The sequence below is a fragment of the Alligator sinensis genome, unplaced genomic scaffold, assembly GCF_000455745.1.
Source record: "Alligator sinensis unplaced genomic scaffold, ASM45574v1 scaffold623_1, whole genome shotgun sequence".
Lineage (NCBI taxonomy): Eukaryota > Metazoa > Chordata > Crocodylia > Alligatoridae > Alligator > Alligator sinensis.
In genome coordinates this window covers 439,049-465,304 of record NW_005842769.1, presented here as the reverse complement: position 1 = coordinate 465,304, position 26,256 = coordinate 439,049, and the positions used below count along the sequence as shown (strand labels likewise).

The 26,256-nt window shown below is 42.7% G+C and overlaps 1 protein-coding gene across 2 annotated transcripts in view; it reads right to left on the bottom strand.

Annotated features, from left to right (window-relative positions):
* Positions 1-1,125: 1,125 nt before the first annotated feature.
* Positions 1,126-26,256, bottom strand: part of CUBN (cubilin) — a 243,841-nt gene continuing 218,710 nt past the window's right edge. For both annotated transcript variants that reach the window (XM_025216815.1, XM_025216816.1), the window contains 8 exons: positions 12,234-12,439; positions 10,497-10,659; positions 9,875-10,083; positions 6,187-6,334; positions 5,882-6,063; positions 4,517-4,682; positions 1,831-2,066; positions 1,126-1,362 (listed from right to left, as the gene is read on the bottom strand). In XM_025216815.1, coding sequence (XP_025072600.1) covers positions 1,255-1,362; positions 1,831-2,066; positions 4,517-4,682; positions 5,882-6,063; positions 6,187-6,334; positions 9,875-10,083; positions 10,497-10,659; positions 12,234-12,439 — 1,418 coding nt within the window. In that variant the 3' untranslated portion in view covers positions 1,126-1,254. The remainder of the gene's footprint in view (positions 1,363-1,830; positions 2,067-4,516; positions 4,683-5,881; positions 6,064-6,186; positions 6,335-9,874; positions 10,084-10,496; positions 10,660-12,233; positions 12,440-26,256) is intronic.

Below are 26,256 nucleotides of genomic sequence, written 5' to 3'. Positions count from 1 at the left end.
GTTGTGCAACTAGGGAAGGGTTAACTTTTCTCTTAGTGGTGACACCTCTCTTGCAGCAGTACATTGGCCCTACTCCACTCAACACAACCTGAGACCCAAGTCCCCTGCCTTCATGCTGGCACCCCAGGATACAAGCTTTGCGAAGTACACTTTTGGGAGGCAGGATCAGAGTAGCCATCAGGGAGGCGGTGAGCTTAACTTGTGGCACTGGTGCCAAAAAGGTTAACAACAATCGTGCTACATAATCTGCAAAGATTATTTTTCACTTGCAACTCACCCTTGAATTTGGGGAAGGACAAACATGGTTTCCTGGCCTCCTGGCTAAAAATTCAAATGGTAAGAAATATTCAGCAAATATTTCTAAGATGGTCTTATACTGAAGTTTTATATACTGAACTAGTTTTATGGGAAATTAGTTCCTGCACTTTATTATTGATAGTTTATGAAAATGACAATAATGATTTTTGTTCTGTATGGTCATAAGTAAAATATAAGGTCCATTACAGCCATCACTTATGTGTGCAAAATTAAATTAAAAAACATGAGTAGTCCCTTTGGTTGCAGCAGAGCTACCCATTTGTTTAAAATTAAGTATGTGTTTAAGTATTCTGCTAGATTGGATTATTAAGTAAAGTGTACGATTTTGGAAAGGTCTCAAACCTTCCTCTCAAATAAATGTAATGTTATAAATACTTGCAGGATGGAGATCATTTCAGAAAGAAGACTAGCTTTATCCAAACTTAATTCAAATACTGACTAAGAGTTTCAAATATGACTGTAGGATTTAAAAACAAACTCCTAAGCATGACTTAATGGTATTCATGAGCCTAAGTCACCTTGTCAGCCCTGCAAATGAATATTTATCATATAATATTATTTTTATCACCACACATAAAGCTTAATTTGTTTTACATTTTTCCCTTTGATAACTAATGTTTCATGACAAGTTACAAAACACTATTTTTGGATGTATTTTAGAAATTACATCTTTAAAGAACATTACATAATTTAAGAAAAGTAATATTATATTTCCAACTAATATGCAGCATATTTTCACAGATGTGTGTAGAAAAAACATGTATAAAAGAAGCTCATTTAAAAAAATAATTTCAAATGCATAGCAACTGTTCTTAAAGTAATTTATTTTTTTAACTTCTAATAATCACAATCATATTTCAAACCATAATTCTATGATCTAAAATCTCTTCAATTTACCAAAGTACAGAGGAAATGCACTTCCTGGCAATAATGGTTCTAGCTGGTCCAAGTTAACAGGAATCCTGATGGTAAAGTTACATATTCAGCATGAAATTTTATGAAGACTTGATGAGATGTAGCAGTAAATGAAGCAATGTTGGTATCCTAAAGTTAAAAAGAAAAAGTACAGATAGTGTTTCATCTCTTTAAGCATTTTTCTGTAGCGATGTAACTGTTAGTATCAAAACAGTCAGTCTGATCCTGAGAGTTTGTACCCATGTAAAGGCAAAGTGTGACTTGAGAACTATGGCCCACATTCAGGGTTCTGTTTCTGTTCCAGATACTGAAGCGCAGGGGCTGAATTGTACTTACTGAATATTAAAGCACTATATGGAACATCAAGCATCTGAGTTCAGAGACAAGAAATCCCTGATGTAATCCACTAGATGTCACTAGAATGTCTCCATTTGGAAAAGCCTATCTAGACCAAACTTCCTAATAGCATCCAGCAGAAGCCCTGTACATTCACCTTTAGTTACCTCTATTATGGAAATGCTGCACAAACAATGTTAAACATAAAAAAAAATCAACGTTTCTTTAAAAAAAACTTAAGATAAAATATAGAATACTTACCATCCCACAGTATGGTCCAGTTGGAGGATAGGTGGCGTTTGGTCCATTGTAAAGTATTAGGTAGTTTCTAATGCAGTCACCTGGATCGTCAATGTTGATGAAAACAAAGTTTACTTTTACGGTTCTTCCCTTTGGGGCAAAAATGACCCATTCACAATCACTATTGTTTTGGTAAGTTGCAGGATAGTCTGGGCTAGTAAATGAACCAGTTTCACCATATAAGGTTCCTCCACATCCTGGAAAAAGACAGTTTTAATTAGTTATTATTTATTTTTAGAAAATATTGCACAATGCAACTGCTCATTTTAGCATGTTTAGGGTTACCATATTTCCAGTTCCACAAAAGAGGACACCTGTTGGGGGGACACCTCATACAAAATATCCCCTTTGCCCTGCCAATGCCCCTCACTCCCAATCTGCAGCCCCCCAGGCCCTGCTGCTGCCACTCATTTTCAACCTGCAGATAGATCCCTGGCCCTGCCAGAGCCCCTCACTCCTGAACCACAGTCTCTTCCCCTGCACTCCTCCCCTTGGCTATTAGGCTATGTTGGTGCCCCTCAGCCCCAACCCACTGCCGCCCATCCCTGCTGCTGCCCCTCATTCCCAACCTACAGATTCCTGGCCCTGCCAGTGCCCCTCACTCCTGACCCACAGTTCCCCATTGCCCTAGGCCATGCTGGTGCCCCTCACTTCTGACCCGCAGCCCCACGTTCCTGTTGATGCTCCTCAATCCTGACCTGTAGCCCTTGCTGCTGCCAGTGCCCCTCACTCCCAGCCCACAGCTCCCTGCCCCGCTTATGACCTCTCCCCCAAGCCACAGGCCCCCAGCCCTGCCAGTGCCCCTCACCCCTGACCTGGGCCCCCCAGCTGCCCCCATCCCGACCATGCTGGAGCGCAGTGGCTCCAATTCATGCGAGCGGCATCAGAGTGAGTCAGACTCTGGCCCGGCCTTTGGCAACCCCTGCCCTGGGCATCCAGCTGCTGAGGCTGCTCCCACCACCCTGCCTGGCTGCATGCATGCCACGTGCATATGCACGCACAGATACACATGGTACCCCCTCCCCTGCCTCTAATCGATGATGTTTGTAGTAGATGTTTGAGTTTTCGTGTATGATTTGGGCTTTTTTTCTGCTTCCAAGATGGCAAACCCCCCTCCCAAAAGGGGTGGGGGGATGACTTCCAGTGTCAAAGGTTAGGAGTCAGAGGTGGGACTTCTGGTCCCAAGATGGCAGTGAGGGGGCAGGGCATCTGTCAAGGGGAAGAGCTCCCCTTGCAGCCCTCAACAGCTCACCAAAAGTTGTTAAGCGGCCCTCCAGCCAAAGTAATTGCCCACCCCTGCATTATATTATATGTGGGTGGCTGGTTTGTGTTGCACCCTAAATTGACTACACAGCATGTGTCCCAGACCCAGGGCACAGTCCCCCACCCAGTCCCCTGGGATCCGTGGCTGTCCCATGGCCCATACTAACACTTGGGCCCTTTACAGACCCCCTGTCAGATCTCCAGGATTGGTGAGTGTACAGCCCTGGGTCCCAGTTCAGCCCCAGCAGTTTTGTGATTGGGATCTGACAAATTTTATGGCCCATCTGCATGCATGTGTGGCATGGCAGGATGTGCAGCTTTTGGGATGCAATATAAACTTTCTCAGATCTCAATGTTGCCATTATGTTAACATCTGCCAGGGGCCTTAATTACTCAAGTCTTCCACAGTTCCTTGAATGTAAAAAGCGCTATTTAAGTGCTAAGTTTTAGTATAAAGAATCAGTTTCCACTACGAAACCTTTTTGTTTAAAGATTTGCCATAATTTATCAGGCCGGTAGTTTCCTTGCATTTTATGGAATTCAGGGCAGCACGTAGTGGACAACACTTTGTGGCACCTGTAACTTGTCTGATTGTGCATGTGAACTGCATGATGTGGAATCTGTATACTGTCATATACAGCTATTCCTGCAAGAAAATGGTGGCCTGAATTTGGACATCATTCATTGCTTTACTGGGAACTGTGTTTGTGTGATTTGTTCTATGCTTCCATATTACCAGAGGTATTTTGCCTCTTCCTTTGCAAAAAATATTGCCCAAGGAATTACATCTTGAGATTAAACCAGAGTGGTTATATTAGACAGCATTAAGAATAGGTTGTATTGGGCTCATCTATATTGCCACAATGGCTGGTCCTGGAGAGATCGGAGCTGAGCACGCCCTGCCCACATGAGTTAAGTGATGTGCTCCAAACCTGGAAGTTTATCAGTGAGGCTGCTCCAGACCTGTACCCAATGGCTGCTCTCAGACTGACCTAGAGACCCAGGGACTGAGAGTGGGTGCTAAGGACAAACCCAAAGCAACCTCACTGGTGAGCTTCTGAGTCTAGAATGTAGTTGTGGAGGTGGGTGGGTCATGCTCAACCCAGTGCTCCCCAGGACTGTGGTATGCTGCCATAGTATAGACCACATGCCTGTTGTGATCAGTGGGGAACTCCACTTAAAATCTGATGGCATGGCATAACTTGATGGTCCATTTATGACACAGAACGATCTAAAATGATAAAGCCAGTATTTCCAGTTCTTCAAAGTGTTTTAAGTAATCTAAGACATGTCTAATTAAGGTTTAGTTTAACCTCTTGTTCATTGCTTTAGAGATACTGGGCCTTTTAACGTGGATATGTTTACCTATGTATTGCTGTCTTACCAGTGGGTGATGAAGTCCAAGTGATCTCATATCCATCATGAGCAACTAAAATGTCAGTCTTGAAATGTAGGTAGATAATCTGATTTTTAGGGAAGATGGGACTGGGCACAGTATTTCCACAATACCTGCCAAGTAGTGGGGAACTGGCATCACTTCCATTTCTGACCTATAAGAGAATATAAAACCATTGTTAACATAGGGTAACCATATTTCCCGGTTTAGCTGGGAGAGTCCTGGATTTCAGGAGCTGATCCTGGCCAGCTGCTGAGAATTATAGTGAGCATCCTGGAAACACGGGGATGTGGGGTACAGTCTGGCTAGGAGTTGGAGAGGTGTGGAGCACCTTGCAGGCAGGCACCACTGCCTGCACGGCATGCAACCATGCCCCCACTGACTTGTGTAAAGGGGGTGAGTGGAATGAGAGGAGACAGTCAATTAGTCTCCTGTGGCTTTTTAAGCAATAGCACAGAACAAAATATAGCCAGTAATTTTAAACTAAACATTATAACATGGTACATCTTCCAACTAATGAGAGTTGCTGGCTTAAGTTTAAACTTTGCATTTAAAATACACCTGTATATGTTTTGTTCCTGTTACAAAATCTTAACATTGCAGATGTTTTTACTTTTCCCTGTTAAGATGAAGGATGGGTCACATTACAAAGCTCGAGTTTTGAATATAAAATTTACCAGAGTTTAGGGAATGATGGAGCTAGGACCCACTCTAATAAATGAGTTAAGGAAGGATCATAGCATAAAAGAAATGAAGGACAGATAATTTTCCCACAAAGAAACCTGATTTCTGATAGATGAATAAATTTGTGCTAGCAACTTAAGGATTCATAGTGATGCTTTCATTACTTGTGCAGAGACTGAATAAAAGGTTTGTGTGGACAGCAGAATAATAATCTAAATCAGACTGCACTTCATTCAAGTGATATTGTTCTCACCTAGCCACTGAATTTTCAAACACCTTTGGAACTGCTCTATTTCTGCTGCTTCAACCCCTTTATCCATTGTTTTCATACATTTGAAGGGAAACCTAACATTGATGACAGGTAATCCTTCAGCCTGTAGGGCTCTGGATATTCACAAATGAATAAAATCACAATGTCAACCATACCACCTTGAAGTTCCCTCAGTGGCTAGGTGATGACATCACTTGGGTGAAAAGCAGCCATCTATTTTAGATTATTACATTGCTATCCATCACAATGACATCTTCAACATAAAACTGATACCTATCATAGTGTCCCCTGTAATGCTTTGGGCAGGGCTTGATCCAAGCCAGTTAAAGTCAATAGAAAGACTCCCTTTGACTTGAACAGACTTTTGAGCAGGCTGGCAGTGCAAAATCTGTTAATACCTCTAAGAAATCACGTGAACATTGCCGGGTGTCTTCCAGATGGAAAGCATGGAAAAAGAGAGAAATTGTGTGATTCAGCGGAGCTCGCAGAATAATGGTACAATCCAGGTTATTGGGATGAAGACCAGGCCAGCCAGGACTTTTCAGATAACCAAATGACTGATTATATTCTCTGCTGCAACCTTTGGTGGGAGAAAGCAAAAGATTTATATGCCTTATAAATCTCTATATCACTTTCTGTTAACTTTCCATAGTTACAAAAAGGAATGTGTAGGTAGATGCTTTAGGAACTTTTTCAAACGTACCTGCAGCTTGATAGGTAAACCTCACTCCATTATTAATCATATATTCCTCTGATCTGAAAGTCACAATGGCAGTGCGGCCATGAGAATAAAACTCAGGGATTGCAAAAGTTTCAGTGCCACAGAATCTATGGACTTGTCCACGGTTATTCTGAAATTAAAAATATAAGCACTTTATAGGTTACCGCTAAAAGGTAATCCAGTTTCTTGGGTTATCTAACTTTACACTAACAGGTCTTCCGTAATTTAATAGGTTTCTGTATTAAAATCCAATTTCATATAGCAGTGTTAAGAAAAATTGACCCACAATTTAAAATTATCTGGGTGAACAAATGATACTTGTCACATATTGGACATTTGGACATTTTACATGAAGAAAAATGAAAAACCAGTTGAGCAGGCATTCACTTCCATTTTTATAGTCTCTACTTTTTTGCTTCCGTCTTGCCCAAAGCAACATTTTATAGAGATTACTTCTCAGTGGCTAGTTGTAATAGTTCATGTGCTATCTATTCTCAGGTAACAAAACTTCCTTTTTTGATTATATGTAACATGGCATTTTCCTATGGCATTCTTGCCATATAAAAACGGCCTCTGAACGTTAGCAGTATTTACAGTTCTGATGATAACTGTGAGCCAACAGAGATTAGCACCAGAGCTAAAGGCCCACTGATATGTTTCTGAAGTTATTTTAATGTGTACCTTTTACATTAATCACCAGGGATCTGGGTTTTCCATTTGCCACGGAAAAATGTGGTAAAACCTGGCCTTTCTCATTTTAAGAAGAAAAACCCAGATTTTCTCCTTTAAAGGAGATTAAAGCAGGAAACAACAGGTTTCTTCTTGTAGGGTGGCAGAGCTCCAGTCTGCAAGGGGCTGGGGGGAGCAGGAGAAGGGAGATCAGGCAGCGGGTGCCATGTGCATATGCGCACATACACATGAACAGGTCCATCAGGCAGCCTAGAGAGCAGCTCCCTGCAGGTAAATCTGGTGGGGGGGGGGGGGGATGGGGATTGAGGCCTCTATAGTGAGGGAGGGAGGCAGGGCTGGGATGCATGACTGCAGGGAGTGGGAAAAAGCCATGGGCGGCTCGTCTGGGGAGGCAGTGGGGGGCTGGTTCCTCACTGGTGTGTGCACTCCCAGGGAGGCATGGGGGAGTTAGGGGCACTGGCGGGGCTGGGGAGCTGTAGCATGGGAGTGAGGGGCAATGACATGGGCAGGGCACTGGCATATCAGGGCAGCTCAATGCTACGAAGTGTGTGTGGGGGGGTGCCCACAGCAGGAAACGCATCCTGGTGAGCAAAGGGGACAGGGGGAGCTCTTTATTTTATTATAGTGATTGAGGCACTGGTAGGCTTCCAAATTGCTTTAAAATTGTTGTCACAGCGGGGTCCTCCAGGAGGGCCATGATCTCCTTGAGGCCCCCTCTCCGTGTCAAGTTGGCCCAAGGGCACCCTCTATTTTCTCGCCCACCACGTCTTTGATGGTCTGAATTGGTTGCCACCCCAATCCCACGCCCCAAGCCTCGCTGATGGGATAGACACTGGTATGTCTCTCTATATATATACTGCCCGTCTCTCAGGCCTCCTCTACGTACTCTCGCCCGCTCTCTGGGGCCTCCCCTGCTGTACTGCCCCCTCTTGGGCTCTCCGAGCCCACTCGGGGCCTCCCTGTAATGTCGCCCCTCTCTGGGGCCTTCCCTGTAATGTCGCCCCCACCTGGGGCCTGCTATGCCCGCACTGGGGCTTCTCGATAACGCCCCCTTTCTGGGGCTCTCTCTGCGCCCACACTCGGGCTTCTAAAATACCGCCCCCTGTCTGGGGCTCTCTGCGCCCACTCTGGGGACTTCTCGGCTACGCCCCCTGACTCTCAGGCCCACCGCGCTGCTACCCCCTTCTCCCAGTGCTCACCGCACCACTACCCCCTCTCGCCGGGGTTCACCGCACCACTTCACCCTTCTCCGGGGTTTACTGCAGCACTAAGCCCTTCTTCAGAGGCTCACCACGCCTGCACTGGGCTGCTCAGTAGTTCCCTTTCTCTGGAGCTTGCTGTGCCCACGCTGGGCTTCCTAATAATACTGCCCCCTCGCTGGGGCTTGCTGTGCCCACGCTGGGCTCCCTAATAATACTGTGCCCTCACTGGTTGTGGGGTCCCCACGCCACTGTGGGTCCCTTTATGAGTATGCTGCGCCCTCCCTGGCACCGGGGTTCCCACACCGCTGGGGGTTCCCCCTGAGAATACTGCGCCCTCACTGGCGCTAGGGCCCCACACCCCTGTGGGTCCCTACGAGGCCTCCTCCAACCCCTAATAGCCTCGCCCAAACCACTGGTGCAATAAACAAAACAAAACATAAGCCCCTAGGCTGCAACGTAACTATAAGCCGCCTGGCTACAACCACATTGCTCCAACATCTTAGAGCTGCCTTCTGTTATCTGGCTCAAGCAGTACCTGCGGTTCTCACTGCTTCTCGCATCCCTACTCCAGGAGCTCCTGCCTCTCTGGCTGCTGGCAGGGAACTGCCAGCCTGGCCTCAGCCCTGGGCTTTATGAGGGCCAGGCCCTCCCCGCTCCGGTCAGCTGACTTCCTGGTTGCCCCGGGCAACCCGCAGCTGTGCTCGTTATGTCCTGCCAGGGCCCTCTCCCTGGCAGTTTCCACTCTCTAGGAGCAGGGCACCAAGGTGCCCTGCGACAATTGTTAATATATCAATAAAACGTGTTCAGCTGATATCTATATATATAGTGGTGTTTCATTTTAATCATGGCAAAACTTGGATTTTGGGGGTATTTTTAATCAGGGAATTTGCAATGTTTTTATCAGAGAAAACCAGGATCACTCTTAATCACACGCTGGGTGAATCTACATGGGAAGCTCGCACATGGGCTGCCCTGTGCTGCTGCTGCTCTGCAGGGCTGAGTGCCACTCTGCGCTGCACTCTGCAGCTGCCACCACCCCGCTGCTCCCCAACTCCATGTCTGGCCGCTGCCACCCCCAGCCACCCTGGCTTTGCATCCAGCCAGAAACACCTGTGCTTCAGGTAACTGGCATTTTTAGATTACTGACACCTGCCATTCCCCACTCGTACCAGATAATGGGGATTTTACTGTACTAAACTAAATGTGCAGTATCTCAGGCACATTAATGAATGTGTAGACATGCCCTTGTTTCCATAAAAATAACGTAATACCCTAGTATGTTAAAATCAGACATTCAGTCACTACTAGAGGTGAATAAAATGTAAGAGCAATTTTCGTATCAGAACTAAGGAGTAACCAAAGGAAATTTAGTAATGTTAAATGCAATAGAAACAGACAACATCTCTTTGTACCTTTTTCTAAAAACCCATTTTTGGCAAGAATATTAACTCTTATCATATATCCTGAATATTCCACTGCCACGTGTTTATAAAAACATATCATGGAGCATTTCATCAATGTTAATTTTGGCAGATGAATTGTTTCCTGTAACTGTGGAAAGTTTGAAGTACAAAGTGGGCCATAATCACCTCTGTGGTCTGGACTTGCATAAGCTCTGCCTTTCCATATGAATCTTTAGTAGTACACAGTGACTTCCCTGGGACACCCTGCACAGGGCTCAATTTCATTCGGTAACCATAATGAATTATCAAATGATCATCTTCCTTATACTGAAGTGAGAGATCTTTGAGCAGAGCCATGCATTGTGCAAGTCTTACCATTGTGCGGTCCTGGAATTCCAGGTAATTCTGAGAGCAGTCCTGGCTGGAATGGAGACGGAATGTCTCTACTGCCAGTTTGACTTCTTCTTGTGGAGGGGCATCAATGATCCAAATGCAAACAGTAAATGGTGCATATGCATTTGGAAAATTAGGTGACATTGCTGTCTGTTGGGTAGAAGTTGCATTATATATTCCTCCACACAGTCCTGTTGGAAGCAGTAACAGCTTAATCATCTTGCTACAACAAAGCATAACATTCTGAAAATTCGTATCTATCAGTCTTTGTGCCTTTACAAGTATCCACATTCAGATAAATGTATATTTCCCAAGTTCCCCTGGTATTTATTATGCCTACATGGTGAACTGCTCTTGAGGCTGATGACGACCTTGAAGTAAAAGGTGACTTCATTGGGAATCTTGTACTCTTGGCTTAACCATAGGTTTTTTGGGAGTTATAGCAAGGTATACCCTACCATTGGTGTATATCTGTCTTGAGTTATGGTGTTGGTAAGGGGATGATGGATTCATTGCTTACATGCACCCAGGTCCCAGATACATGCACCTTGCTTACATGTACCTTTTATCTTTGGGATACAAAGTAGTCAAACAACATACTTACTATCCACAGTTGTGTAGGTAGCATTGAAACCTGCCCTTTCAACAGATCCATCTGTAGAAAACTTCACATTCAGGAAGTTACTGGTAGAAAGAAAAGGAGCTGGCACGGTAGAGCCACAAAATGTGCCAACTAAATTAGCATTTTCATTCTCTCCATCATACAACTAAAAGAGACAAAGCCTTTGATAACTCACAGGTATTTTGTCATATACAAATTACAATAAACAGTTTAACATACATCTAGTTCTCTGAACTCTTGTTTGACCTTAACATTTCTAAGAACATTTTCTCCCATTAGAAGAAGAAGAAAGATGCTCTTGAGTATTATTGGTAGCTAGTGATTGGTGATAGTTTACATCTTAGATCATGACAATCGAATTTCTAAGCATTCCAAATCAACTGAAAACCAATGCCTATATTGGTTTTATAGGCTTTTTTAAAAAGAAAATTCAAACATTTCATTTTAGTTAGAAGCCATTTCTGTCAGAAATATTTTGATGGAAAATTATTGACCACCTCAACAAAATACCTAATTTGACCTGGGACACCAGAGTTTCTCTCCTTTTCCTTGCCTTACATACTAGAGGATCAGACTCAAGAATATTCAAGACAGAATCTACTCAGTGTAGAGGAACTATTATCAAGATTTACCTTCCAGTGGTCTAAAACCAAAAAGTGCTTTTAAACAATCTATTACAATAATATAGCTCTTCAGGTTTCCTTTCAAGATGCTTGGCTTTATTTGTCTGTTTCTTTTTTCTATTTTTATTTTCATTTGAAGAATTAAGTAGGCTACACATTTATGCTTGAAGTCTGAGGGTGAAAGCTTGTCCCCACTAAAGTCAGTGGTGAAACTTCCTTTGATTTCAAAGAAGGCTAGTTTTACTTGGAGACCTTACTCTAACCTAGTAATGGCCAACTTTTTCGCCCTGCAGCATGGATATGTGGGTTGGGTCTGCGGGCCCAATCCTGTCTGTGGGACCCATCCAGCATATGCCGTATTTAGCCCTTGTCCTGCATGCCATATTGTGGCTGTGGCTGCAGCCTCAGGCATATGAGATGGGCTCCACTGCACCAGCTTGGGCCTATGTATACTGGATTAGGCACCTCCACCCTCACCCCAACCCCAGTCCTGGCCCCATAGGCACTGGATTGGGCCCCTCCACCCCAGCCCTGCATGTGCTGGATCAGGCCCCTCTGCTAGATCAGGCCTCACATGTGATAGATTGGGCCCGCTGCCCCAGCCCTGGACCTGTGCGTGCCAGATCAGGCCTGCTGCCCCAGCTCCATGCTGATGAGATCCAGTGCGCAGGCCCATGTCATTTGGTCTGTGGGGCTTCAAAATTTGGTGGTGGGGTCAGCGTTCCCTCTAAGCTGGATGGCGTGCACGGCCATGCAGTTGCACCTGGCTATGCAGCATTAGTGCACCTGCGCGGCTGTGCATGCCACACAGCTTACAGGGAACGCTGGTGGGGGTGTGGTTGCAGTGTTAATTGCCACTGCCCCTCCTACCCCCCATCAAATTTCCAGACCCTTGGGGGACCCCATGGGCCATATCACACAGATCTGTGGGCCAGGAGTTGTGCACCCTGATCAAAGCTATTGAAGAATCCTGATGAATTAAAAGCAGCAATTAGCTTCTCAATTAAGTTCTTCCTCTACTGACTAAATTTTAATTGTAGGTCCATTGATGGAAGGTGTAGATTGTCTGTCTTGATTAGAATGCTAATTATCTTACATTAACATAATCGTATCGGCAGTTTCGAGCTGATGGTGCTTCAAGAGAAAATGTGGTGAAGGTGAAGTTGATCTGCTTGTTTATAGGAGCAGCTATGATCCACACACAATCCAAATTTTTGTCATATCTGCCATTCGTGTCAGAGTCTGGAGAGCCAAAGCTGTAACTGGAATTAGTCAGATAACCACCACAGCCGTGCTGAGGTCCTGTTAAAGAAGCAAAAACAATTTTAAGTTATGATAGTTATTTACACATTCACTCTTATTTTAATTTAATGTTCCAGGCTTTTCTGTCATTCAGAATAGCATTTCATTGCTTATCTCAGGGCTGTTGAACTTCTAAATGGCTGGGGCCTGCACGTCCCATTGGCTGTACCAGCAGTGGCTGCACTCAGTAGGGGCTGTACTGATAGAGACCACAAGCTGTGCCCTGCATGCAAGGGAGGATGGTTCCCCCAATACCTGCTGTGCCCGGTGGGTGGACATACAAAATCCAGGTGCCCCTGCATAGTAGCTTACCTCACCTGCAGTTCCCTCTGGGTTTCCCCATGACACCATACCACTCTGGGCTGCCGCATCCCCCAGCACTGTGGGTTGCATGCTGTGCTGCCCCATCCCCTGGGGCTGGGTTAGGCAGTGGAAGCCAGGAAGAAGAGCCTCTCCTTGCTGCAGCCTGAGTGATAGTGGAAGTGAAGGACAGGTGGGAGCCCAGGGGCCACATGTTAACTAACCCCTTACAGGCTGCTTGCAGCTCACTACCTGCCAGTTGGACAGTCTGCCTTATCTCACAAGGCTATTGAGAAAACTATATGAATGGTTAAAATACGTCTAAAAAGTGCTAAATAAATGTGAATTATGTTTAAGGATAGAAAATTGAGTTTAAAAAGGCAAGTCACTGACATAGACAAAATAGATTAAATCATACATTTCCCTGATCTGCTTTAGCTGCATAGGAAAAGCCATTAAAACTCCCATGAATGAACTGAAACTTGAGACAGGGAAGAATTATGATGGGGTGAGTCAAACTCTTCAGCCATTTGAAAATGCTACCCAACTGGAACACAGTAAACAAACAAACAAACAAACAACGCTACCGAAACACAGTAAATACATGAAAAATGCCACCCAACTGGAACACAGTAAATAAATAAACAAATTTGAAACTATCTGGTTATCTTGAGAGGAAGTAAAATGATTATTGTTGCTGTGGATTTTAGAAGAGAAGCCAAGGCTTTCAAACAAGGTTAATAAGTTTTGATTTTTGAATGTCCAGTTAGAGAATCCTCAAAATCCCCAGATTCTCAGAGTGCTCAGCACTGAAAACTAGGCCTATCACTGAAATCTCTAGTTAGGTACTCAAAATCACTAGTCATGTCTGAAAATATTGGGCAAGGAGTTTTGAAAAATGAAGTAAATGATAGAGGAGAGAAATGTAGAAAGAAGTGTAATAAATATACACGTAACTATAATTCCTTACAGCTGCTAAATTCTAATTTAAGGTTTGGCCAGAAGCAGTATTTTTTTCATCTTTTATCTGACCCTACAATTCTCTGGACAGTAGGGGGCACCATGTCTTTGACGTTGAAAATGCAACGGACAATCTAGTTATTTGTACATCACGCCCATATTTCTGGAGCTAATCCAACCTTGTTTGATTTTTTGTGAGGCCCTAGGTTCATATGCAGAAAACTCATTCAAAGTGCTCTGATTTCCAAAATACTAAGCTTCAGGCAGACTTGCTGCTCACTTTTAATTAGCTTTCTAGATAGGGGTAATAGATAGTTAGCCCTCAGATCTAGTTGTCTAATTTTTGGTTACCCAGATTTGAATATTTGGTCCTGTAATTTATTAAAATTTGCTAGATTAGATAGATTTCTGGTTGTGATGACCATTTATAACCTGAAACACTTTTATTAACTTCTAATCCTAAATTAAGTGTAAAGTATAGGTTATTTGCAGGGACATTTGCTAGCATTTGGCATTCTGGTTTCCTGGGATTGGATCACTTCACTTTGCTGGTTAAAATGAATCATCTGTTCAAATCTTAGGCCATCCTCTGCTTTCTGTGGGGATTCTTGTCTGGTTACCTAACTCACGCATGAAAATATATTGAGTTTTGTTAATGGTTTTAATTTAGACTGAATGTTATAAAGAGTGCCTGTACACTACAGGCTGAGGGCAGTGAGTGTCTGTCTGCTGTTTCCCACAGTGAATGTTTGTATACTAATTAAGCAAAATAATCCACAGTTGTGGATCAGGAGCCTGAACATTGTTTGGAATCTCATTTGCATATGTAACCTCTGCCTTTCTGGCTATCAGAAGTTGTCTTAACTTTGACACTGATACTTTTAAAACCATATAAATATGGGCACCACCTGAGTTACAGTTACAAAACTTAAATCGGGAGTAAAATGAGGCCCAGAGGATTGCATCAGCAATTGTGTCAGTGGCAACATAATTTTGCAAAACTGCAATAATTACATCAGTGAACTCAAATTAAGGTCAATTTGCTATTCTCTCTGATGCAGAAAAATCTCCACTTAAATAAGATGTTATAAGGAAGGTTCAAATGTTTCAGTGGTTTAGGGTTTTTTTTAAAAGCAACAAGTAACAAGCAGAGAACACATAATGGAACAGAATGAAAAAAATCAAACGTTAGCAGGATCCTGTCCAGAGACTTGGACACATCCAGTAAAATGTCAGAAAACTGAAAAACTCTTAAAGTAACTTTGTCGCCACTGCAGAATTTAGAACAGAGATGTGGGAAATGCAACCAATTAATTGTGTTCAGTAAAGCATTTGTACAACAAGCAAACTGTCTGAGAAGAGAATGCTTGTGGGTTGGAGTGCTGCTTTGCTATATTCTTTTCAGTGTTAGCTCTTGTTCAAGATAAACACAATCTTTTCAAATCAAGTCTGTTAATGCTGTTTCCTGCCAGGAGCTGGGCACTCTGGACTTCGTCCATGAAATCATTTAAGCATATGATCAACATCAAGCAAGCAGACATCTGACTGAAGTCTGAGAAGCAAAGATTATTAGTGCAGAACTAGTGCTACATTAGCTTGACTATATCACTTCCAGGTCTGCAGTTAGCTTGCACAAGGACTGCATGATTCTGCCTTGAGCTACAGAGACAATCATTAGCTATCCCATGTCAGGCCATCTCATAAAGCTCCTCCCCTTCACAGTTAGATTTGCTATGACAAAAGTCCTCAGTGTATGTTAGGGCTGCCTTCGGCCACAGTTATTAGTTTCCCTTTTCTGCGTGCTGGGTTTTTGCTTGTAGCCGTGTTGGTCTAAGGATATAGGCAGGCAAGCTTCTTCGGGAAGATGTGATTCTATCCATCTATCTATCATTCTTTGGGTAGGTGTGATATCATCTACCCAAAGAACCTTGCCTTCCTTTTCTGGGTGGGAACCAGAAACCTGGGTTCTTCTAGATTCACCACTCTCATCAATAAAAGATGCTTGTATAAACACAACACAGAAAATAAAAAACAGGGATGCTGCCTGCGTGTCTACAACAGCAAAAACTGTGCTGATGCAAAGAAGAAAACAGGTTAAGCTCCAATTAAAGATAAATTCAGTCTGGCTAGAATAGCTGATCTAGCTTCTGTGAGATGATTAAATTAAATTAACAGTGATATGATTTACAGTTGAGAAACCTCCTTTTCTTCAGTAGCATGCATGATATTTAGTTTGCCTCACCAGTTTTGAGACAAAAATAGAAAATTATGAAATATTATAAATGATAGCTAGAATGAAAACCAAGCTCCTGAATCAAGCCAAATGAAGAGCTCTGCTGGTTTAAAAATCTATCTGTGCTGGGCTTCTTTTCAGCACAATTCACTTTCTCCTCTAAGCATGATGTATAAAAGTTAACAGAACAATAGCTTTATTACAGAACAGTAAATCCTTACTAGGGAAGACCTGCAAGCTAAGATACTTTTGTTTCCAATTACTTTAGGAAACAAAAACTCACAGTTAGAGATAAACATTTTTGCACCGCATTAAACTGCTTTTTACCCAAAATCCAGCTGCTCATTATGATAATCACCACCATTGATTCCTACCACCATAATGTAACAATTGCACCATATTTCTGAAAAGAAGCCCAATTTGGGAGGTCAACAATCAGCACTTGATAGCTATGCATTGTCCTGCTGACACATTTAGCTGGAATACGGCCAAAAAGAACAGAAAGTTAGACAAAACTTCAGGACTGGGAAACCTGTTGGACTGTGAAAGTAGAGGAAATCCCATCATTTGAGATATACAAAAATAGTTTGGATAAAAGCGATAAGAAATGTACTTTATAGATCAATACTGCACTGACAAGTAGGGGAAATGCATAATATAATATCATGTTCCTACTCCCAACTGCTGACTCTAAACAAAACAAAACAAAACAAAACAAAAAACAAAACAGAAAAGATGAAGTTCTCATTAAGCAAACTCTAATCATTTCCTCCATGACACTAGCATATACAGAATTGGGGTGAGGAAGAATCTTTGTAGCTGTGTGTCTTTGAAACACAGCAATTGGTAAATGCTAACATTTATTCTGCTAAAGAGTCATTTAAATCTTCTAATTTTTAAATATCTTAACAAAGAGCAGCAGGTAGCTAAACAGGTGGCATTTTAGAACACAAACATTAATATGAATGGAAATACTTTATTTTCTTCCTATCAGGTAACACTAATACCACAGTTTCTCTCACCCAGATTCAAAAGCAGTGTTGCAGTTCTTCATGGGGAGTAATCATTTCATAGACATTAGGGCTGGAAGGGACCTCGGAAGATCATCGAGTCCAGCCCCCTGCCCAAAGGGCAGGAAGTCAGCTGGGGTCATAGGATCCCAGCAAGATAAGCATCCAGTTTGCTCTTGAAGGTGTTCAATGTAGGCGCTTGAACCACCTCCGGTGGCAGGCTGTTCCAGACCTTGGGGGCTTGGACAGTAAAGAAATTCTTCCTTATGTCCAGCCTGAAACAGTCTTGTAGTAGTTTATGACCATTCGACCTAGTCGTCATCCCTTGGGGTGCTCTGGTGAACAAACGTTCCCCCAGATACTGGTGGTCACCCCTGATAAACTTATAGGTGGCCACCAGATCACCCCTGAGCCTGCGCTTTTCCAGGCTAAAGAGCCCCATGGCTCTCAGCCTGTCATCGTAAGGTCTGCTTCCCTGACCTCTGATCATGCTCGTGGCTCTTCTCTGGACTCTCTCAAGCTTCTCCACATCCGTTTTGAATTGTGGAGCCCAAAACTGGACACAGTACTCCAGTTGCGGCCTCACTAAGGCCGAGTACAAGGGGAGAATGACGTCCCGGGATTTGCTTGAGAAGCATCTATGGATGCAAGCCAGCGTTTTGGTCGCTTTACTAGCCGCCGCATCGCACTGCAGGCTCATGTTCATCTTGTGGTCAATGATGACCCCCACGTCTCTTTCTTCCATAGTGCTAGCCAACATAGCACTGCTGAGCCTATAAGGATGCTGCGGGGTTTTCTTCCCAAGGTGGAGAACCTTGCATTTATCGGCGTTGAAAATCATAATACATTTGATTTTCTATATTACAGGAATGTTACATATTTATCCTTCTAATTTCTAGGTCACATTTGACACCACTTAACATTTCTGGCCACTATGGACTTAACTCTGATCTGAATTAAGCCAATGTATTTATAGATTAACTCTACTGCAGTCAGTGCCTTTCTAGCCATCCTTCAGTCATCTAAATTTCACTGGCAGGTGCTAACAGGAAGCCAGGTATGGCTGCCAGTGGAAATTTTACACGCTCCTTTAGGATGGGTTTCAGATATCCATACTCACTCAGTAACCGTGCAAGGATGAAAAGAAATATAGGAAATTCATATACCTAGGACCTGTCCTAGAACCCATGAAAAGGGTTTCCAAACCCCAACAGCCTCAGATTTAAAAGTTAGTTGAAACGTTTTGTGAATGCTGGAGCCAACTTGATCCCCTTCATACTACAACATGAATGTTGCAGCAGACCAACTGCAGACTGACTTGCATCCCAATACCAACAACAGTCCATGAACAGGCTCTAAAAAGCACAAGATTTCTCTTGGTCACCTGCCATTAGCAACACTGAAATAGGCTCTGGGAGCAAGAAGAGCATTCTGCAAGCCATGATGACTGAGCAACATCACATGCTGTGACATTCAAGTCTGCTGAACCCAATTCTGCTTTGTTACAACATAGTTTGACAAACTCAGTTAGACACAGCTCAGATTTGTGTTTTCAGACTGCTCACCAATCCCTAGTATAGCAACCCAAGCATTTTCTAAGCCAAATCTGACATAATGCTGTAGAACTGTAGCAGATACTCCATTCCACCTGTTTCTGTGCTGTGCTTGTGCACTGGGTTCTATACATCCTGGCTTCATACTAATATTTTCCTCAACACCATTGAAATGTATTAAGTAGTAGTATTGGAGTGTTGTTGTAGCTGTGATGGTCCAGGAAATGTATGAGAGGTAAAGATATTTTTGTGATATGTTTTACTGGGCCAACTGCATACAAAAAAATCTTACCTAATTGCATTAATGTATTTCCTGGTTTCATAACTAGCCAAAACTTTGCCTATATCACACACCAGATTTCTTTTATCAGTCAGAAAAATTGACTCAGCATTTTTTCTCCATCTTTTAACCGAAGCAATGAGGGTGAGGGGTTAGATCTTCAGGTGTAGTCATTGGTTTCAGTGAAAGGACGACAATATACAGCAGCTGAACATTTGTTCTTGGAGTCTGAATTCTCTCTATTCTGTATCCTTTCCCTCTCCTATGTCCATCTTACTATTACAAGCTTGTTATTGATGACTGACGACATATGACCATGAGAGATTTATCAGCCGTTCTTATTGAGTAGCCAATAATTTATTTTTAAAAATGTTTAATCTGCCCAGCATTAATCCATTTAAAGAGGCAGTGCATTTTTGTTTGTTTTGTGAGAAGAAATAGATTGGATCCTAGATGACAGACATTTCAGAGAGGCATATATACTGCTGAGCTAACAGGCAACTTTGTGTGTTGCAGAGGTATTTAAAAATATATTTCAACAGTACAACCAACTAATAAAGTTAAGCTGTCTACCTAATGCATGCTTAGCAGTATTTATTTCTTGACACATACTGCAGTTACAAAACACTGCTAAGCAGTATAGAAAGAGTTAATTAATTATAAACCAGTATTATATCAGGGTGGTCAAACTGCAGCTCCTGAGAAAGTTTAAATGAGGCTCCTGAAGAGAGAAGTAGTTTTATAAAAATATTCTCTCTCTCTCTGTTTATTATTTTCTATTTTGATTTTCTTCAGTTCTTACTTATTGCTCATTCTACAAAGTCATGTCAACAACTACTACTTGAGATGGCACACTGCATTCAGATAATTGAGTCAGGGGCATGCATCTCTTGAAAGCTGTGTATCCTGTGATTCTTGCCTGTGTCATGATTTTGGTTTGTGGCCAGAACGGTTAGAAAGTTTCTCCATTCCTATAGTATAAGGTGGTTGAAGACAGGCAGTTAGTCTATCTAGTAATGATCATGCTAACTAAGGAAAAGAGTTATGACATTTATTAGCCATAGTTATAGGCAAGTTATTGACCTGCTGGATTGCATGAGACTCTGGTAACAGGTAGCTGATTAGTACAGCGTAGTACAGGAGAGGGCCATGGGGCCAGGCAGCCCTGTACCCGACCAGACTGGGACATGGGGACACAAGTTCACTTGATTTAGCCATGCCATGGGGTTACCTGATTCTTTCCTGCCATGACTTGATGTTGGATGATATTTTATTGGGAGACGTTCAGTTCCACTGCAGGGTTGATTTGGATGCACTGGGCTTAGCTCTTCTTTGGACTTACCACTCCCCTATCAGGGCATCGGGCATGTAAGACGAACTAAAAAGCAACACAAAATAGGCAACTTGGAACTTAGTTGAGTCTCTCAGCCTTCTTGGCCTTGTAGCTTGCCAGCGGAGTCCTCCCACGCAGCATGTTAGATTCTAGAGGGCCACAGAGGTTCTCCTCTCCCTCTGCAGAGCCCATCTTCTTTCTCAAAAAAAAAAAAGAACTGACTGCTAATGACATTGGTGGCTGGGTTCGCCTCTCTGCAGTGTGAGGCCCAGCCCTGGGGCTTCAGCATCAGCCCCCTTCCCAGCGTCCCCTGGAGGGTCAGATCACCTAGGCTGTGGATCTCTCTCAGCTGTGAGCAATCAGGCAGACCCAGGAACAGGAGCCCAGTTTAGCCTGTGCCTTTCCCTTTAACCTGGCTTGGTGCTGGCTGCTCCCATCTTCAGCCCCAATACCAGGGCTCAACCCAAACATTCCCCACCGGCAAAGCTGGCCGTAAAGAAAAGAGAGAGAAAAAAAAAAGAAACAGGGCCTTAATTAGAGTGCAGCCACTTCTCTTGTGGCCGCCTTGTTCCCTGGTGTGGTTTCCAACCAGCTCCTGCCACTGCTCTGCTGTGGGTTTGAAGCTGGCATTTTCCTGACTTACTGAGGCTCCTTTGAGCTTCCCAGCAGGAAGGCAGCTTGCTTTCCCTCCTGAAGGTCTTCTCCTCCAGTGTCTCAGAGTTCCCATGCTGCTGCTCCCCCATGGAGCAGGTCATGCCCATCTCCCGCTCTCAGCAGGATGCCAGAAATACTCACACAGCTGTGGGGCAGTCCAATCTGGACTGAACAGCTGCTAATAAAGCATGGCTCCTGCAGCACCTCTCCATCTCCCATCATTGCTGGCTTCAGTGAGGCAGGTAAGTTTCTTTCTCCAGATGCTGTGGGTTTGAATAAGGCTTTTCTCCTCTCTTAACAATCATTTATTAAACATATCTTAATAATGTTTTAAAATATTATGAACTGTTTGTAAATATGCCTTTGGTATAAAATATGACTGATGTTGCAGTGATCCAGGTGAGCTGAGTTTCTCTATGGAGGTGATTGTGGAGCCTCTCCTACTGTTCTTGCCTGCCCCTAGATACACTACTGCAAAAAAACTCCTGTTTTGTGGCAAAAAAATAAGGTGACATCTCCATCAGCAGCACTGGACTCCACTGTGTGGCAAATATATTCTTTGAGATACTGCACAATGGCCTGCAATTTGGTTTGGGTATACTGTGTACATTGTTCTGCCTGCTGATGCAAATACATATTTTATGACACACTCAAGTTTGCTTGGGTGGATTTATAACTGATTTGATTGGAAATTTTGTGTGGTTATGACTGTTTTCCCCTGAGCTCCATTTTGATTTGGGGGTTAATTTCAATGTAACACAGAAAATGACAGCTTTTACAAAGTCTGGCAGACCAAAACCTCAATGAAATGTAGTATAGTAATATTTTATATATATCATTCATATAATTAAGCTTCTCAGCTCAAATCTCTGCTCTTTCTCCTGTTGAAGTACATTATGTGTCCATCTTGAATACTATAGGACAGAAGTCTGCTAGAAGTCAGTGAAATTCATGCCAAGTTCTGCAGATTTACTGGAACTATGAGAAGGCAGGCTGACTTCAGCAAGTGGGCTTGCATTCCATGGTCAAGGACACACGGTTATGTGATTTATTCATTCAAGAGAGAAAATATTCTCCCTTTAAAAATCTCACCATAACTCTGAGAGTCAGCTTTGCTAGTGTCTGCATGTTTCCCCAACTGACAGGACATAACTGCTGTTGTCAGTGTAGATCAGCTAAGTCACTGGGAAGCTGTTACTAAAATAATTTTACATAAATCAGTGCCATTAATTACCATTAGCAGTGTCTGCAATAAGAAATGGTGTACACATAGATTACTGTACTTGATTGTACAGTACATCAGGGATATGTTGCCCTATATACTGCCCATGCAGTTATGAAGCCTGATTGTCAGAGGTGTCAAGCATTTAAAACGCCAAATTAAGTTGACAGGAACTGCAGATGCTCAAGACCTTGAACACCAGGTCCAGAGGTAGCCAAAGCTATGCACACATATGTGAAATCTCACATATGTGAGATTGAGGGCATGGCATTAAAACTGCATTTTTCAAAGTTCTGTAATAACAAAATAAAAAGTGAGAGAAAAAAAAAAAGTTTGTCCAAAATTCTGCTGGGCCATTTTTAAAACAATTTTTCACTCAGTGAATGGAAAAGTCTCCCTAATAATAAACTTTCTAGCAAGTGCCTTGCTTCTGCATTTTGTGTTTCCTGTTTAAAGTAAAATTATCCTTTATACCTGGATTACTCTTTACATAAATTACCCTTTGCACATACATTCTATTACTCATACACTTAAATGGCAGTTTCCAACTGTGTAAACGGCATTTTTGGTACTTATGCACTGGTTACAATTATATTATCCCTGCACTATGTGGACATGTAAGCCTAGGCACGAAGACTGAGCACACTCAGTAGGCTATGCACTAGCCATATACATGCCTGGCTATGCTCAATGTAGATACCCAAGTGTACATAAGACATAAAAACATAGCTTGACCAAAAACCATGACTAACTGGAGTCTGGTTCTGGAGGAAGAGGAGGGGAAGTGCTCCCATGTTTAGCCTCAACTGCTGAGTGGTGAGGGCACTCACTCAGTAAGGAGGAAACTCACCCTCTACTCATCAGCTCATAGGTTCTCATCCTACTGAGCATGCTCAATCTCCATACTGAGCGTCAGGGGTGACTGGTGCCTCCTGGAGGGGCACAATTTTGGGGCGGGCCAAAAGCCCCATATCCACTCCTATACTTCTGTGCCGTGGCTTAGTGCCCCCATCCTCCCCCCCACCCCAACATGCCACTGGCCCACACAGCAAAAGAGCTGCCCAATAATGAGCGGTGCCGAGTTGGGGGCAAATCTCATGGCGGGGGGGCATGGGGCGGCCGCCCCCCCCCCCCCCCCCCCATGCCTCCCCTACCAGTCGCCTGTGCTGAGCATGTCTTACATGTCTTAAGTGTCCATAGTGCAGGATTAATAGAATTGCAAGCTGTGGATGGAAAATGGCCATTTAGGTGTACAGAGGGAAACAGAATTCTGCCCCTGGTGCCTTAATGTAGCAGACCATAACGGTCCTTTAGAAAGAGGTGGCATCTATTTCCCCTAAGAGCTGCAAAATGAAGGTAAGACAAGGTCCTGACCATGTCCTGTAGCCAGCCATGATTATAGGGTTATAGAGCACTGGTAGGTTCTTTTCTGACCCTTCTTTTCATCAACCCCGGCCCCCAACTTCAGGAGAGCAGTGGTGGAATTCTGCCTAGTCATGCAAGGGAGAGGGAGAAGATCTCTACAGCTTCTTGATATGAACATTGCCTGGCATATCCATTCCATCCTGGGAAGTACTATGCCTGTGGTGTTAATGTGGCTGTAATACCTAGCTGTGAAGAGAAAGACATGCCTTTCTGAAAACAGCTTGAATGCCTCCTTAGATCATTCAGAATATGACATGAATTGTCAGAACTGAGACAAGAAGGGTATGTAAAAGAGGATAAAGAACAAGAAAAAGCCGTTGAACAGAAATCATTATAAGCTGTTCCTGTTATGTACCCTGACATAGATCTCTTGCACTTTAAAGATGAAAAAAAACCAATGATTTATTGTCCTGGATGTCATGACACTCAGAGAGATCGTAAATAGATGTTAGGAATCAGATTTGCCCCACCCTACCTATATGGTAGGTTGGGACTCCCTACTAGATGCAAAGGAAGTTCTGAGCAGTGTTCTACGGTAGAAACAGAATCCTAGTATGGACAGAGTTGAGAACTGTGCAAAAGGTGATTAAAGAACCAAATTAAGGAATCCAAAAGAAGTGGCGCTGGCTCCTACCCTGGGGGTCTTTAAAAAAAGGCTGGACGAACATCTGGTCGGGGTCGTTTGACCCCAGTACTCTTTCCTGCCATGGCAGGGGGTCAGACTAGATGATCTCCTCAGGTCCCTTCTGACCCTACCAACTATGAAACTATGAAACCAAGTTCCTCTCTCAAGAGGGCAAGAGACAACTTTGCAAGGGTCCACTCCTTGGTAGGTAAAATTAAACCTTCACATTTCTTCCTGTACAGAAGCTTGTCTTCTCACCAAAATTGATTTACCTCCCCAGCCTCTTACTGATTTTTCTCCCCAGCATTGAATAGGCTTGCAATCATTCCATTGCATAGGACATCATCCTCATTTTACAGATCAAAAACTAAGGCATAAAGGAAAAAAGAAATTAATTAAGGCAACTGAAAAGTTTCCTCCCACAAGTCTGGCATTTAGGACATTCTCTATAAACTTGGCTTCTCCATTCATGGTTATGGATTTAACCACTGCAATGCAGCAGAGATGACACTGAAAAGCAGCACTCGTGAATCTACTTTTTGAACTATCTGCAAAGTTCATGTATTTTTGACCTAGAGGCCACACTTTGACCCATTATATAAATAGGAACCCAGCTGTGAAATTCAGACTTGCATCAAAGTTAGTATCCTGAAAACAATCTTTCAGTTATGTTCTAACTCAGGGGGTTTGGTTTGATGTAACCTTTAGTAACATAAGAACTGTAGCAAAGACATGCGTGGAATGTACACCAAAATTTGGTCACAATCTCACAAGACTGTAACAGATGCCATGCTTCACACAAGCCCAAGGGTTTCAGATCACAAAAGCGTGTGTGACAAAGACCGTAGCTTATGAAGTGTTTGCTTGATAATGTAGTGTCAAATGCATAAGTAACATTTAAGATAGAGACTAATGATTGTTATTCTGCCAAACTAATAATAATGAATTAATATTGTTGTTTTTTTCATGCCTGGTGGACAGAATTCAGCTCTTGAACTGAGCACAGGGCTAGTGATACAAATGAACTGCTTTAATTAAAAAATGGTGTCATTCTTTACTTCAAATAACAAGCCATAACTCCTCTGTGCTTATTTAGCATGCAACCTGCAAAGTTTTTGTCAGTTACACACACTTGCCAATCCTCCTCTCACTATTTTAGTTAGGAAATCAATCACTTTTTAATGTAAATCATGAAAGATGAACTATACATAAACCCTAGTTTTGGCAACATCTTTAATAAAATCCTAATCAGTAAGGAAATGGGAAGATCTTATGAAAAAGGAAATAGTGAAGTTTATTTTTCTGCCAATGAGTTTTCTGTTTCTACTGACTCCTTTCCAAGACTTAATCAGGGTCACTGACAACATTAAACAGAACATAATAATTACATTATCCAGTTGTGCTTCTCCAGTGTAGCCACAGAATAATGTACTCATTGTAGATTAATTGAAAGCAATGCTTGCAGTTGCCTGACAGATGCCATGCTACTTATTGGAGTAATTTACAGTTATAAATTGTCATCTGAATATATTTTCTCTTGTAGAAGTCCAAAACCAAAAGGGATTTTTCTTTTAACAGAGATGAGAGAGTCACTCTAAAGAGTAATTTTTGTTTTAAAAAAAACTAACAACAAAACAGCTCTCCAGATTTTGTGGTTCAATTCTTTCATTTTAACCAGAATCTTTGTGCTTCTATTACAAAGAAGTGTTATACAACTTCCTGGAGTGATCATGCAGCCAAGCCAAGCTGTAAAGGTTTATGGGATTGTGACTCATTTGTCCTTATATACAAATATTTTTTTCTGTGTCTTGGCTGATTTCTGTAAGCATGAGGCCCTCAGAATCCTGTATAAAGGGCATATAGCTTATTCCTTGTGAATTGCTTCCCACAGGAGGGGAGGGAATGAAAATGATGATAAAGAAAATCAAATACATTGAGACATACAACACATACAGCATCAGCAAGGAGAATTATTTCATCCCTGACCAAACGCTGAGACACAATTTTCTACTCCCTAGAAGTCACTGACATTAACTTGATTTAGATTTACTTTAAATTTTTCATTTTATTGCTTTTAGGCTTGTTAGACATTTTTGCTATTTCACTGAGAAGTTGGCCGTCTTCCCACCATATCCTTGAACAGAACTCTTGGCAAGCCATGCAAGTAAATCTAAAGCTAACTACAAAGGAAGTTCTGACAACTTGCCAGTGTGCAAGAAAAA